General features: G+C 37.3%; 1 protein-coding gene across 1 annotated transcript in view; it reads left to right on the forward strand.

Annotated features, from left to right (window-relative positions):
- Nucleotides 1-2,424: 2,424 nt before the first annotated feature.
- The window catches only part of mob2b (MOB kinase activator 2b), a 44,147-nt gene continuing 29,755 nt past the window's right edge, over nt 2,425-16,816 (forward strand). Inside the window, exon 1 of the mRNA XM_016530575.1 lies at nt 2,425-3,043. Within this exon, the coding sequence (XP_016386061.1) occupies nt 3,027-3,043 (17 nt within the window). The 5' untranslated portion in view covers nt 2,425-3,026. The remainder of the gene's footprint in view (nt 3,044-16,816) is intronic.

A 16,816-nucleotide genomic window follows, 5' to 3' on the forward strand; every position in this document is an offset into this window, starting at 1 on the left:
TAAATTAAATTAAATTAAATTAAATTAAATTAAATTAAATTAAATTAAAATTAAATTAAATTAAATAAAATTAAAATAAAATAAAATAAAATAAAATTAAATGAAATTAAATAAAAATTAAATTAAATTATTTTTATTTTTTTTGTTACGACCAACAGTTTTTAGAGATTTTCTCGAAATTTAGTGCACTCGTTCAGGTCAACAGGGTATTTTTACTGTATTTCATAATATTTTGTCTTAAAGTTTTAAACATATTTATGTATATACTGATATATAATATACAAAAATGCAGCATTTATGTATTAGCAAAGAGAAAATAGTCTGCCCTTTTGTTCAAAACTGTTATTTTCACCATATATGAATATTGCAATAGTGTATCATTTAAATTTCAAATAGGATTTTCTGAATTTTTCATAATGTTTGTAAAGATTGAAAGTCTGCGTCTGTGACAGGGGTACAACAGTAAAATCTCTCAGAAAAAAAGGTACAAAAGCCGTCACTGGGGCGGGACCTTTTCAAAAGGTACACTTTTGTACCTTTTAGGTACTAAGATGTACACTTCGGATACTAATATGAACCTTTAATGTACCAACATGGACTCTTTATGTAGGTTTGAAAAGGTACCGCCCCAGTGACAACTTTTGTACCTTTTTTTCTGAGAGTGTAGTCTATGTGTAATGCATTTAAATAACAATAAATAAATAAATAATGAGGTCAATGGCAAACCATCTCCAAGACATTTTAATGTGACCTTGACTAAACAAAAACAATAAAGCATCAGGTTTTGGGACTAGAGCGTGTGTGAGTGTCTCTGAACGACAGAAGCAGAGACGCGGTGCGGTCATGAGCTCCTCTGAATGAGCTGGACCGAACACCGGCGGTCTCAGATGCTGGCTCAGATGTTTCTCCATCGATCTGAGCTCAGACGGCTCCCCGGAACGACCTTGTCTGTCCTGCAGGTGTTATATTCAGCCATGCACTTCCAAACAGGGTGTTTTTGTGGCCTGTGTGCACCGATCCGGCTCCATGAGCGCAGCGTCATCAAACCCGGAGGAACCTTCACAGCAGCTTCCGTCCACAGTCTCACTCACTGTTATGAATCCAGTGTTATGGAGAAATATCATGCATTCCTATCAAAATGGGTGTTTTGTGGCGTTTAGTCCAGCTCTGGTGGGATCTATATGCTAGTCACCTAAATGTCCACAAAAGAGATCAAATTTGTTACTGAGTCATGCGTTGCGAGTGTTCGGAAAGTGTCTCCAGGAGCTAGAACTCAGCAGACTTTAGTTTTAAGTCTCTCATATTCTGTAGTCTTATTGTGTTGTACAAACAGTGAGGCAACTGAACAAACTTTCAGGAAGAAAGCAGAAGAAGAGTTTCTTTTGACGATAAATGATGCCCTCTGGTGGATTTGAGCAAATACTGTGCAGGAAACAGCATCATGTCTAACTGTGACCTGAGTGTTAGTCTCTTTTTTACAGTGTGCAATGTGTACTAATAGCAGTGCATACTCAGGAAAGCACAGAAGCACTTAAAAATCATCCCTGCTGTTCAGTTTGTTACATTTTGCATTCTGTAATTATAAAATGAATTTAACTTTTTGAATGAAGAATTAAAATGCCACACTTAAAACAAAGAAAAGTTATTTCAGGCACTTAAATGGTATTCATTAAAAACAGGAAATAAATGCAGTTGCAGAGGGATTTGAAAGCTGACTTACACGAGGGAGTAATCTCGACATTCAGTTTAATATTGTAATATCATACCAAGTTGTGTCATTTCAACTTAGAAACAGCCCAGTGACCAACAATTATTATTATTATTATTATTATTATTATAAATAAACTAAAAATTGTGTATAGCATCTGGGGACCAAACACAAACAAATTAATGAAATTATTTAGAAAATCACTCATATGATTACTTAACTGTGAAATTGTAATAAATAAAATGATTTAATATTATTTTCATCATTAAAAACTTGTATTACGTGAGGCTTTATATAATATCCAAATTAAATAGTTTTTTAAAAATGTTTAACGGTAGATTTTGTTTGATATTTTAAAGGATAACTCTCTAACTTTATTACTTATGAAGTAGATATCAGTTTGTTATTGTCCAGACAGTTAATATTTTCAAAAAAAAAAAACTGCCGAAGCAGATAGAAAGAGTTTTTTTTTTTATTTAATTGCATTTTTGTTGTATTATTATTTATTATTTTTATTAAGCATAGCACAATGTAATGTTAAACATATATTGAGATTACAATGTAGCAGGGACATGTAAAATTATTATTATTTTTTAAATTTATGATTTTTATTTTTTAACAATCTTAGTAAAGACACATAGCAGTCAAATTCAATAGAAAACAGCTTAAATCACAGGGGATGAATTTACACATGTATCTTTATGCATATACAATTTTGCCGTTAAAATAAAAAGGTTAACAACGAATTCCAGGAGACAGAGAGAGTGCGCGCACTGACGCACTCCGTCACGTCTGCGTGTAGTCTTCAGATTTCCCCGGAAACTACATATCCCAGCATGCCTCGGTGAACCGACCACATCCCGGGAGAGAGGGGGTCGGCATCGAACCTGTGTTTACTTCCGGATTTCCTGTATATGGCAGAGCTTGAAAACAGCCTCTCCACTTGCCCCACAAGCTCCGCAAGAGCCCCGCGCCCCGATCCGAGACCGTCTCCGGTGAAGCGCGATGCTTTGGTGACCGGAGAGCCGCCATACTCCGGCACAGCCGCAGAGAGATTAGCGCAGCTTTAGACGACCATTCAAGACAGAAAGTATCCTTCTGCCACCCTTCGCCAAACGTCAAAGTCAATGCGGTCCTTGATCGGAGCGCTGGAGCTCACCCACCTCTCATGCGCCGATCACTAACGCGCTTTCGTTCGCCAAACACAAGCGCCGGAGATTAAACACAGCCGAAAGCCGATCCAGACTGATAGCTCGGGCTACCCGGATAAATAGAGGGGGGACGGCAGCTCTGCTCGGATTTATCTCCTTCAGTCATCATGGAGTGGTTAATGGGGTAAGTACGTTTCGAGATCATTGTCCTAATTGACCGATGCTCCTGTACGGCGACTAACTTGACGCACCGAGTCAAATTTGTCGTGCAAATTGTCGGCAAAAATGCCCTGCTCCAGCCGAGCTCCTCATCAAGGGCTTGCGCTTCGGACGTATAGAAATATACCTCCATCCGCGGGCTGTCTGGTGCTTTTACATGCGATCTAATATGTAGCATTTACAGTAACTGTGACGCAATCCTGTCACCGCTGCACGCGCGTTTGAACTGATCGCGTGCCATCATCATCATCATCATCATCTGTGATTCAGGCAGTCCGTTTTAACATTGCATCTTTTAAAACTAGCATCTGTTATATATATACGCTAACATTATAAAGTAGCGTTTAGTTGCTACTAGTATTTGTAACTATCGTTCAATCGTTCAATACCGTGATAGCACTATCTATTTGACGTCTCCAAAGCGTGTTTTTTAGTGTTTGCTCATCTGCAATATAGGACGTTTCCTATTAGATGTCAAATAGACGTTTAGAAGATGTTTTTAAGATGTTTATGATTTAGAGTACCGTGATAGCACTATCTATTTGACGTCTCCAAAGCGTGTTTTTTAGAGTGTTTGCTCATCTGCAATATAGGACGTGTCCTATTAGATGTCAAATAGACGTTTAGAAGATGTTTTTAAGATGTTTATGATTTAGAGTGTATGTAAAACTGACATCTTGCAGACGTCTATCAGATGTTTGTACACAGCAGATGAAGCGATCTTTAACAGACGTACCTGTGCTATCTTTTCAGTTTCTCTTATAACTATTCATTAGAGACTAGTACATACATGTTTTTTTTGGTTATTAGTAACTAATATTTCAATAGTTTTACTTGTACTTGTGTCTCACTTGGTAAATAAACAAGTATCATCTATCCCAGTTATTATTGCATTGTTATTTTGCTAGTTGCAATTGCTTTGGATTTTATATTAAGTGTCTTTAAATTCTATGGACTAATATTTACAACAATGCATTTATTGTTTACATGCAGTTTTTTAAAAATGCATGTAAAACGTAAAAACATGCATGCAAATACGTAATTTGTATAGTAATTTCTGTCAAATCCTTTAAACCCATACCATACCATGAAACCTGTCCCTAACTTACCCGTACTCCACCACTTGACTCTAGTTAAATACACCTAATATAAAATTCTACCATTGCTTTATTTTTAATCGTGTCTAGTGACTACTTATAGTTGCTACTTTGATTATACTAAGATTAATGTTACTAGTAACAACTGGAACACATACTAGTGGTGAATAATAAATTGCAACTAGTGCCTACTTTGAAAACTGGAATAGATGCTAGCAACTGTTTGAATAGTTATTTGGAAGTATAGAACAAGTACTAGTACCTACTAGATGCATGGGCAAACACAAAATGATGCACAGCAGCTCTAGTTAGATTTATCCCTGTTAATCATTAGATCTTTATGATGATCTGCCAGAATTATTTGCACCAGTTGGCCAGACAAATTTGTATCTGACTAAACTCCACTCTCCCTGTTCCTGACATTAAACCTGATTGGTGACTAACTTGAAGTCAAATTTACTTACCGGCGTGTGTCATACAAATTGTTGGCAAACAATTGCATGGTCTGACTGAGCTATTAATAAAAGCGGTTGAGGTCTGTCAAGGTGCTGACGTCTGCTTCCTGGATGGATGTGACTCTACGCGCCTTTAAAACATGTTCTGACTGTATAGACCTCACAGAAACACTGACGCAATAATGCCATTCAGTGCAAGCATGAACTGATCGCATGCCTGATTCTGCTTCATGTCTTCATCCCCATTGTAATTAGCGTACCCATCCAAGGTGATCGAATAAGGACGTTCACCAGGGATGATCGTATGAGAATGTCACATTAATGGTTGTGCTAGTTTTTGACCTGTAAACCCTTCCAGCGAGGATCCTAGCCTGCACCTGCAGAGAGAGTGACATCTGTGGAGGTGTCAAATGGCCAAGGCTTGTTTTGCAACAACAAAAAAGATAGAGCTTGCAGTTGATTCGAGCAATTCTTATTCTTACAACACCATTGAATTAGAGTATTCAAATAATGCCGTGTTCCAAAGTAAGGAACGCCATCAGCGATGGTTTTTCACAATGGTTCTTGATTTGGCTTTGTGGTCCCAGCAAAGCCTTTCCTATAAACTTTTGTCTGTAAAAGAGATGCTATAAAAGTAGACTAAAAGTGGAGCTCTTCATCTTGGTTTTGTGAAGACCCTATGAATGAACCAGAAGGCTTTTGTTCACATAACAGCCATGAGTGGTAGGTGGTTGCATGTGGTATTATTAGGGGAATAGTTGAAGGAATACAAAAAGGAATAGTTCACCCAAAAATGATTTTTTTTTCTGAAAATGTGTTCACCTCAGGCCATTCACTGCACAGGATCCATTGGTGAGCAAGTGATGCAATGCTACATTTCTCCAAATCTGATGCATTAACAAACGCATCTACATTTTGGATGTCCTGAGGTCGAGCACATTTTCAGCAAACTGTCTGGTGGACTTTTGGTGAACCATTCCTTTGATTAAAACTAACAGGTACTGACTAAAACATACTTTGATGGTAGGTTTTTCTGCATTGCTCCGATGTGTTCACTGGTCTTTGGCAGGCAATACCGATAGACTGAGGTAATATTATATTTCAAAATCTTCTCAAGTGCTGCCTGTCTCGTGGCGCTGAGCACATTGTACTAGAAAGCGCAGTACTTTCCAGCGTATCTGGTATGCAACCTGGCGACAGCTTTACATTCCTGCGTCAAACCCACATCGTCATTTGAAGGGTTAGCGATAATGTCTGTCACGTGTCTTGTGGCATCGTCTGTCCCCAGACATTGATGAGATGTGATATTCCACATCTGAATACCTTCAAAAGGGTGTTTCCCTCTACAGTTCAGTGTTTATGGTGGTCACCTGTCAAACGAGACAGTGAAGTGTTACTAATCCTCTTTTATGGACTTGTTTTACAGCAAATTTGCTCAAATTAATGACATTTATTTCCACTTCCAGCATTCAGCACGACGATTTATATTATAGATCTATATAGACTGTCCTTTCTCAGCACTGCGAAACTTGGTGCCTTTCTAAAACCTTGCAAATAGTATTATGGCAACAGCTTTCCTAGCTGTAATGCAGAAATAACTCCAAAGTTCATGTTTCCTGGGTTAGCATGGAGGCATATTCAGGATCATAATGTGAGCCTGCCGTGCCCCGATATGTCTCCTCCTTATTGCTGCTGGAGGTTGAGGTGGAGAACAATTGGCTGTTTCAGAGCTCCTGGCACAGGCTATAGACGGTCTATCAGTTGTTGGCGTCTCTGATGTGGGTGTGACTCCGCTGTGCACAGGTTTGGGCAGTTCAGCGCTCCTCGGGAAGAATGTGTGTAGGATGAAGCGCAAATGTGAAGTAATCCTGATGCTTGACTGAGACCCGCGGCATTGACGACACGTTCTGAGTGATGGTGGTGTTTATAAAGATAAAAAACCTGAGCCAGCTCTTTTTAAATCTCATCAGTTGTGTCTGTGATTCTCAACTGGTTTGGTTTCAGCTAAAATAGTTAAGTGTGCAAAAGTGCCCTTAAAATCAAACATTGAAATATTTTAGGGCTAAACAAGTAAGGACCTCAACAACCACAAAAAGTCATTGTTTTTGACCATGTAACACCAATATTTTAGATACAAGTGAATTTTCAAAATTCTAATTTCCAATTTTGATACCACTGCAAAAGCTACTAGTCTAACTAATATAAAGTAAACAGTCAAACTGCGAACAACAGCACAAATAAGTGCTAGGAAATAAGCAGTGCTGAAAGTTCTTCCGGCTCAGTGGTAGAGCATTGCGTTTGCAGTGCAAAAGGTTGTGGGTTCGATTCCCAGGGAATACACATACTGGTAAAAAATGTATAGCCTGAATGCACTGTAAGTCGCTTTGGATAAAAGCATCTGCTAAATGCAAAAATTAAATTAAAATAACACTGCATAATCTTCACTGTATAGATTAATCCTTATTAAAGTATCAATGGTGAAAACGGTCTATCAGACAGCGTGTGAGTACCACATTTATTACTCTGTTGCGCTTGAGTTTTTAAATTGGCAAGATTTTAAAACGCATACAAATGTTAATCTTTCGTGACAGTGCAGTCCTTATTGTCGAGCCCTTACATCGATATTACTGCGATCTGCATAGGCCCAACAAGATGGAAAATGTATTAACTGAATAAGAAAATTGGCAATTTTCAAAATGCATGAATGACAGCAGAAGGGTGATTAACCAGTCTAGCAAATGGGTCAAACAATTGGCCAAATATTTGTCATTTTTTAACCAAGTGACAGATAATATTGTGCAACAATACCATAGAGTTTGATTGGACGCACAGTCTCAGCAACTCAACAACAAGATATGGGAATAATTTTCTTCCCTGTTTTAAAGCTGATTAGCCTATATTTATTTATAAACCGTTTTGTGATTAATTGTATGTCTAGTTGTTCTCTTTCAGACATGCGACCCATTATTTGGGTCGTGACTCACTATTAACTCACTACTGGTTATTTCTTACCTGAGGCACAAATCGGGGGCTCGTCCGGGATGCAAAACTGAGACGTGACTTATACCTCCAAACCACAGCACATTAAAGTTTTTTGCTTACTGTCAAGCTCCAACCCTGAACTTAATGATCTTAAATGTGATTGCTAGAAGTGAAACAAAACATCAGATATGCTGTTTGCTTAGCTTTCCTCCCAGTTAAGGTCAGCAGTGCCTTCCACTGCAGGACCAGATATGCTCAACTAGATATGAAGACATGCATTTGGTTGACCCTGATAGAAACTAGGCTTGATATTCTGCAGTTTGGAGTTTTGAATTCCCAGCACAGCACCCAGCTGTATGCTTACGGCAGAGTTCGTCTCATGTCCCACACCTCTTAGGGCTGAATACTTGGGCTTTTGGAGGTGGTGTTGGTAGAGAGCAAGAGAGACTGAAGGAATACCCTTGCCGCATATGTGTGTTTTCATGTGGATCAGATCTGTTGTCTGATCCTGAATGGATGCAAGTTTGCTTTAGCTTGTCCCTTTGCTTTGTAGTGTTTTATTTTAAAGCAGTAGGGCCCTATGAAATCCGTTTTATTTGTTCCTGTTTAAATTTTTCTGGATTCCATTTTTTTTCTGTTTCAATTTTTCTAGATTCTGTTTTAATGTTTAAGTAAAATTTTAGTTACCAAAAAGCATGTCTAACTGTAATCACAAAACGGATATGATTTAACAACAATTTACTAAAAGTTTAACAGAAATAACGTTTTGGGGGCCTTTGAAATCTATTTTATTATTTTTTTTAATTTTTTTTATCAATTTTCATTTTATTTTCCCCATTTTGTGTGTTTTCCATTACAATTTTTCTGGATTTAATTTTAATGGTTTAATTAAATTGTAATAATCAAAAGTATGTCTAATCAGTTTAACTAACAATTGTAACTTTTTTTTTTTTGCAATAATAGGGCCCTATGAAATTTTAAATTTAATTAATTTAAATTAATTTAATTAAAATTTTTCTGGATTTATCTACAAATTATTTATGAAAAATTGTCATAATCATTGATTTTTTAATGTAATAAACCAATTGAAAATGTAACTTCATAATTAAATAGCAGTTGTTTTGTGCATTAATATTCACAGTCACTAGTCTATATCACAATTTTTTTTTTTTTCAATACTTTTGATTTATTCACCTGGAATTTGCCAAATTCCACATTATATTGTAAATTATGACTTGATTGTGTCCATATTTTCTGGATTGCCATAATCATAGGGCCATTAAGTAGTATTACAATTTACCTGTAAAGTAGTAAATGTTCAATGTACATTTTTTTTTTTATGTGTGTGTGTGAATGTGCAAAAAAAAAAAAAGTTAAATTTTGGGTTATTTAGTTACACAATATCATTTTTTATTTCATTTATTTATTTATTGGTTTATTTATTTATTTATTATTTTTTGGCTGATACCAATTTTTGATACAACAACAAACATGGTGCTGAACTTTTGTATTTAAATGTAAATATTACCCTAACATTTTAAATGATACAACTTTTGGCCGATACCTATTTATCAATGAAGTAAACATCATTTAAGTGAACAGTAAGTACACTGCATTGCATAAAATGTTTCCAGCTGTGTCGTTTCATGTGCTTCCAGTCTGTGACCAAGATGGAGTGTTGCAGCATGTTTCTCTGAAATGAACGGAGTTGGTTTTGGGTGCGATGGTTTCTGCAAATAGAGGCCGGTTATGTGAATGAACTAGTTCAAGAGCTTTCCACCGAGTCAGAATGGTGAAGATCAGTCTGTTTTATGGTCTAACTGATAAAGCAGGAAGTAGGTTACATCAGCGCTCACCTTAAGCAATGGCTTTGTAAAGTGTTTATAGTCTGTCTCTTTCGAATGAATTGAAAGTGAAAGTAAACTTGTGAAATTGCTCCCTTTCCGAGTATATCCTGCTGAATGTGTTTTGATGTACACGTCGACACCATATGAAGAAAATTAACATGCCGTATAATGTTTCACTTCCTATTTCTGCTGCAGAAAATGTATATGTAACCGCTTGCTTCCTTTTCTCTAAAATAGAAGAAAAAAACAAACATCCTCTGGTTATCTTTGGTTGTGTTGAAGGCAAACAGCCTCTGTCACGTGTGGGTAGAGTCTGTTTTTGTTTTTTCCCTCTCCAGTTTTTAACGTTTTTATTTTCGGAGGTAGTTTTGATGCAGTTGCAAAAGGGTTTGCACGATTTTTACTCTTAGGATGCCCTTCATCAGTCAGTCTTAGGCTTCTAGAGATACAGAGTACTTGACAAATGCAATTGTAAATCCATCATGTTATCGTTTACTCGCCTTCATGACGTCCCAAACCTGTAGGATTTTATTTAATGTTCATGCTGTTTTTTTTTTTCAGTCAAATGAAATAGACTATATATTGACCTGAGGACAATCTCCTTGTTGTGAGCAGGAGTGTTGTGAAGTCAAACAATAGCTTTGTGTGAGAAACAACCCAACATTTTATCCAGTATTTTATTGGATACTCTCCACACAGCTCTCAAATGACATTTCCACATCTGCAAGTTCAATTTTATTATGTCACATTGGCTATTGGTATATGGTATTTCGGATGAATTATGGAATTATCTGGCGCATGTCCAATCGATCAAATACACACAAAAATATGTCAAAATGGCCGGCTTGGAGAGTATATACTTAAACACAGTTTATGTATTAAGTGGGTTTTATTCATGATTTTGTCCAGTTGGATTTATCAGCCTATTTAAGACTCTCTTTACAAGAAACCTTTCAAACCGCTTTCATACCAACCAAACAAGCTAAACTGTGGCGACCAAAAAGGTTGACGTGGAAGCGCTTATCTTTGCATTTGTCTTGCGTTTCTCTTCCTCTCACGTGTTTTCCAGTTCCTACTGTTTCTGATGACCTACATTGCATCCTCAATCGCTGCTTTCTTCCTTACATATGTTCCTCTTCCTCCATTTGTTTCTTTGGCTGTTCTCGTCCTTGCGTGTCCTTCAGCGTGACCTCGGTGCGTTTCTTGGAGTCTGAAAAGAATGTGCATAAAATGTCCCAACAGCCTGACTGCTATCACTGAAATTGCAAAAATCTGTTAGCCAATCGGAAACACAAATTCGGCTCGTTTGGGTTCGCTGACTCGTTTTTGGAGCACAGCGGGGTTTTGGAATGTAAAAATGTATACATTGTTGTTTTTCTTAAATGCTCAATTTATTTTACAGTTAAACTACCGTTTTTTTTATACTGTAATGTTGTACTACTATTAAAACAGTAATATTTCTATTATTTTTATTTTTTTTCATTTTTAGTCTTTCATAAGAAGATGCCAGCTTCACTGTTTTATTCATGATTTTGTCCAGTTGGATTTATCAGCCTATTTAAGACTCTCTTTACAAGAAACCTTTCAAACCGCTTTCATACCAACCAAACAAGCTAAACTGTGGCGACCAAAAAGGTTGACGTGGAAGCGCTTATCTTTGCATTTGTCTTGCGTTTCTCTTCCTCTCACGTGTTTTCCAGTTCCTACTGTTTCTGATGACCTACATTGCATCCTCAATCGCTGCTTTCTTCCTTACATATGTTCCTCTTCCTCCATTTGTTTCTTTGGCTGTTCTCGTCCTTGCGTGTCCTTCAGCGTGACCTCGGTGCGTTTCTTGGAGTCTGAAAAGAATGTGCATAAAATGTCCCAACAGCCTGACTGCTATCACTGAAATTGCAAAAATCTGTTAGCCAATCGGAAACACAAATTCGGCTCGTTTGGGTTCGCTGACTCGTTTTTGGAGCACAGCGGGGTTTTGGGAAAGGCGTGTGTGGTTGAAGTTTGCAAAACACCTGGAATGGCTTACATCACCTTTTTAGGGTTTGCATACTTAAATGCAGTGAGGAAAATGCAAATGAAGCTTGAGAGAGAGGGATTCCAATTGAAGCTTGTCTTTTCCTGGTGTGGAGCAGGAATGAGCTTTAGTTGGATTATGTAGTGTGATATCAGGCTTCCCCTATACCTCACAGATCAACGGTGAGTGTGTGTGTGTTGAATCTACATGACTGCAGTATTTGAAGCACTTCCTCTCCTGTTCTGCACAACCCGGGCTCATTGGAATTAAGTGCTTGTGGCGACGTTTCTGCAACACAGTATTACGTTCCTTATTGCACGTTTCGCAGCAGTTTCAAAATGAAGTGTTCAAAACACGACCGTGGTCACGTTTTTATTACGTTGTTTCAGGCACATATTGCGGCGGTTCAGAGTTTAAATGTGCGGTGAGTGTCACTGAAATATTAATGCTCTGCCGTGTTGGTAAATAACATTCTCTCTACACCAAACCCAACCCTAAACCTACCCGATAGTGTTAACGAATGCAAAAGTGATATAAAAACACGCATCTGCTGATTAGGGCTGTGCGATATGGACAACAAAAAAACCTATCGCGATTTCTTTGATCAATTTTGCGATTTCGATTTTAATCACGATTTTGACACACACAGACATGCTTTACAGTCATAAATGCATTCAGTGTGAATTTGAAACATATTTCCAAAAGAAAACCAATTAGAGCTTTATCAAAAAGCTGTAACATGTCTCTAGAACAGACATAAGGCAAAATAATCACTAAGTTAAAGGTGTAACAAAATGTCTCTAGAATAGACATATGGCATAAAAAAATAAAATAAAAATCCCGTGTCCAGGGATTTTTTTTGCCATGCATTGGTCATAGAGCACTTTGTGGCGTTGCCTCAATTGTTGAACTAGATTTGTTTCGCCAAGTTCACACGTACTCCGTCTGCAGTGCGTATACAGTATGTGTATGCGGTGCAGAAGCAGAAATTTCCTTGCCAATCCATGTTATTTTTTATTGCGAATAATGCGCTGTCACTTTAATTCAGCGCGTGCAGCACAGCAGAAATAGACTGCGTGCGGAAACGATCGCAGCGTGACTTCTGCAGACGCACCGCTCCTGGAGCGCACTGCCGGACCGCAATCGCGTGCAGTGTGACCGCTCTGATCCGTTAACGGTGATGCAACCGTACTATTTTAACTTCCTTATATGCGGGTTTCTGCTTTTTTTGTCGAAACGTAGTTTCACGGGATTCGTACCGGAGCGCTTCACCTCACAAGTGCAAAACCTTATCGGGTGCGCTACAGAGCAAACCTACCGAGTTAGAAAACCCACACATGAAGCTGTTTATGTGACGCTAACGTTCAAAACTATCAAATTTTGCCTCAGTCATAACATATTGTTCAAGGAATTGTGTGAAAATTAGGCGTTCTTAATGGAAACTCATAATTTGTGTGAAGAGCAATAACAGTTGTCTGAGTTTTACTGCCTCTAGTGTTCATTTCAACTGGAAACTGCAGATTCGTAAGTATAGGTAAGTGTTTTTTTCTTCTTTTATTTTTTTTTGAGTTTTGAAGAACTGTAGGTAGAGGCGCATATTTCTAATGTGCCTGGTTAGGTTCTGCAACATTTTGTGCATGTTCGTTAAAGTTTGGGTCTGTAAACTGAAAGGTTGTAAACCTACAAAGTAATTGGTGTCCATTAGGGCTGCACGGTTATGACAAAAATCATAATTGTCGATTATTCCCTTGAAATTGTAATTGCGATTATTAATTACGATTATCACAATTTACACTGAATGATGTTTATACCATTGTTTGATGCAACTGCATGCCGTATTTTTATATGAAAATAAACAAGCTGAAAGCACTAACTGAAAAACCTTGTGCTTTTCTATAGTATTAAGCCTCAAATGTACTTAAGATAACATGTAGAAAAAAAAAAACATATCTCAAGCATGCAGAATAACATAAGTGGACTTTGAACGATTAATTGCCGCTTTGAACGATTACGTATTTGTGGCATCCGTAATTGTAATCGCGATTAGAAATTCGATCAATTGTGCAGCCCTAGTGTCCGTTTAAGTTCCTCTGGATAAGTGTCAACTAAATGACAGAGTTGTCATGTACTTGTACAGATAAATCCTGGCCTACTCGATGTAATTCTTACCAAATGAGCTTGGAGGCATTCTCTACCCGGAGTAAACCTTACTCACACTGTCCAGGACTGTCTGCAGTAAGATTACCGGTGCTGTGTGTAAAGGGCAGAGAAGGTTGTGCACGTTGTTGACCTGTAGTAGCCTTCTCACAGTCTGAGCGGATAAGATCGAACGAAATAATCTCCTGTAAAATCACTTCTGAGCTGTTCAGGGATCAGCCGTTTCTCGGGGCAAGACGATGCATTTTTCCTAGCAGTTCTTTCATGTTGTTGTGATCTCTTTTGCTCGTGGATTGAACTTCTGTTAGGACAGAAAGCTGATCGGTTGTTGGTTGAGGCGTTTATCATGCCTCATTCATTTTATGTTAAAGGGATAGTTCACCCAAAAATGAAAATCCGGTCGTCATTTACGTACCCTCATGTCGTTCTAAAACCTGTAGGAGTTTCTTTCTTCTGTTGAGCACCAAAGAAGATATTTTGAAGAATGTTCGGAAACCAAACAGTTGCCGGTAGCCATTGACTTCCATAGTATTTTTTCAGTACTTCTGTCCATTTAAGCATGAATTGCTAATGGTAATAAATCTGGTGGTGTGATTGCTTACTTAGACTAATGTCAGAAACCGGAAATCAGTGGAAATCTGTTGTATCATTAACAGTTTTTTGGGGGGCTTTTGGCTTAACTTCGAGTCAACAAGTCACATTTAATTGTAATACAGATTATTTCAAAGCAGCTTCACATTAATAAACAGGAAAATAACCGTGTTAATGTTTCAGAAATCATCAATTATGAAACTAATTCAGTCTCAGCTCAACAGAAGACAATAGTGCCATTATGCAGCTCAATTCAGTTCATTTAAGCTCAAATGTCTGAATCAATGAGGATTGTTTTTGCAATTGTTTGAGCTTCCAGTTACCATATTCGATGTGATCTTTGTATGTATTTTACGTTGATCATTTTTAAATGTCAGTAAAAGCCTAAAATAAGTCTGTTCATCATATCGAGCGATTATATCTGTTCATAACACTTGAATTAAACTACTCAGTTCATATGGATTTCTTTTATGAGGTCTTTATGAACTTTTTGAAGCATCACGTTTTGGTGGAATGGACCGACATCTCTCAGGTTTTGTTTAAAATCTCTTCATTTGTCTTTCAAAGATGAACAAAAGTCACCCAGAAATGGAAATGGTCTTCATTTACTCAACCTCGTGTTGTTCCAAACCTGTGTGACGTTCTTTCTTCTGTGATACTTTGAAGAACATTGGTTTGGTGGAAAGAATTAAAATGATGTTTCATGGATCGTTTGAAAACGGGAAAAAAATTTAGATTTCAGTTAAGCATTGTAGTTGATAAATATCCACTTGAAGTTCTCGTAAGCTCACTTGACTTTGGTCTAGATCATCAGATGTCACGTCGTGGTGCCTCGGCCTATCCAAAACCAGTTTGATTAGTTTGTGTTTTTATGCAAAATTGCATTAGATCATCGCCTTTGCTTTGAGACGCAGCCGTAGTTTCTGGGCCCTTTTAGCGACATGAGTCTGAAGGCTGGTTAGTTTTTGATTTCTCAGCAGCGTTGCATAATGGCTGTCTTTCCTATTTCTTGTAGATTTTAAGTGCCTTGTCCTTAGTCAACATCTACAAGTCTGTGGGACTGGCACTCAGTAGTCTTACACATGCCGTATACTTGACCTTGGATTCGCAGCTCTTCTGAACTTGACTCTTCATATCTCTGTGTATGTTACATGCTAAGTATGTTGCCGGAGCATCATCTGATCATCTGAGCGTTATGTAAGTGTTAGCCATGCAGCTGTGGAATGCACTTCACTTAATGCTGGTGTAATCCAGCACTGGAGCTAGAGATGGAGCTCCTCTCTTCAGTCTGCAGTTCTCATCCCAACCCTCTTCCTGAAAGATTAGTGGATAGATCCGTCCAGCACTACACTGCTGGGAATACAGCGGGGATCCATCATGTCTGCTTACATTGCATTGCTTTTAGGGACTCTGCATATCATTGTATATAGAAAGTCAATGCAGTTCTTAAAGAATTCAGAATTCAGCTCCAGTCTGCTCAGACCATATTGAATCTAAACTGCTAAAATGGGTCAGAAAATGTCATGTGACATCACAACCATGAGGACATTAACATATGACCACCTGCTTTATATATCAGTAATTTGTCCTGAACTGTGAACTGCACCAGTAGATGGAGGCGAGCTAATTATAACAGAGCTCATTTGCTTATAGTCTTAAAGGTACGGTATAGCAGAAACAGCCTGATTAATTGAGATGGAAATGGGAAAGTTACTCTAAAATTAATAGTTAATTAATTAATTTAATTATTTATGCATTCATACATTCATTTATTTGTTTATGCATTAATGTATTTATTTATTTACTAATGCATTTATGTATTAAATTCTCTTTATTTTTAATTCATTTTATTTAATGTTTGTTTGTGTTTATTTATTGATGTGTTTATATTTTATTGATGTATTTTTAATGCTTTTATTTATGCATTAATGTATTAATGCAATAATGCATTTGTTTCTTTAAGCATTAATGGATTTATTTATTTTAGCATTAATGCATTTATTTATGCATTGATGCATGCAATACTTTGTGTGTGTGGTTTTTATTTATTTATTTATTTTATGAGTGTCCAGGTGGTTGCTTTCTTGCCCAAGTAAAAAAAAAAAATCCTTAAGTACACCTTATTGACTCTTCTCTAAGCCCCGCCTTCCAGTCATACCTTAGTAACTGTTGCCATATTTTCTCAGAAAAGGCTTTTTCGCTACTCTAATTTGTTTGGATGAAATTTTATGGAAGTTATCCAAAATGATGGTAAACTGTTATTTCTGGGTCATTTGTGAGGTAAAGTTTGCAAAGGATTCCTTTTCCAAATCTTTGTGTATCTGTAAATTGTCACCCTGATTCTCAGATGATTCTCTGTTTTTGTCCCGGAGTACATTTAATGTTAATTTATGCATTAATTCAGATCATTATAGTGTCGGCAGATTTCCCACTACATTAGTGCATTGTAGAAACTATAGGAACAGTTCTGTTCCCTTTCGAATGAGGCTTTTCTTTTTTTTCAGATGACTGTGAGAAATGTTTGGTTTTGTTTTTTTTAATAATTTTGCTGCATCATTTCTTTCAAGAAAATCATCAGATTAATATGCTTTGAAA

The sequence above is a fragment of the Sinocyclocheilus rhinocerous genome, unplaced genomic scaffold, assembly GCF_001515625.1.
Source record: "Sinocyclocheilus rhinocerous isolate Xijiao unplaced genomic scaffold, SAMN03320098_v1.1 scaffold904, whole genome shotgun sequence".
In the NCBI taxonomy this organism is placed as follows: Eukaryota; Metazoa; Chordata; class Actinopteri; order Cypriniformes; family Cyprinidae; genus Sinocyclocheilus; species Sinocyclocheilus rhinocerous.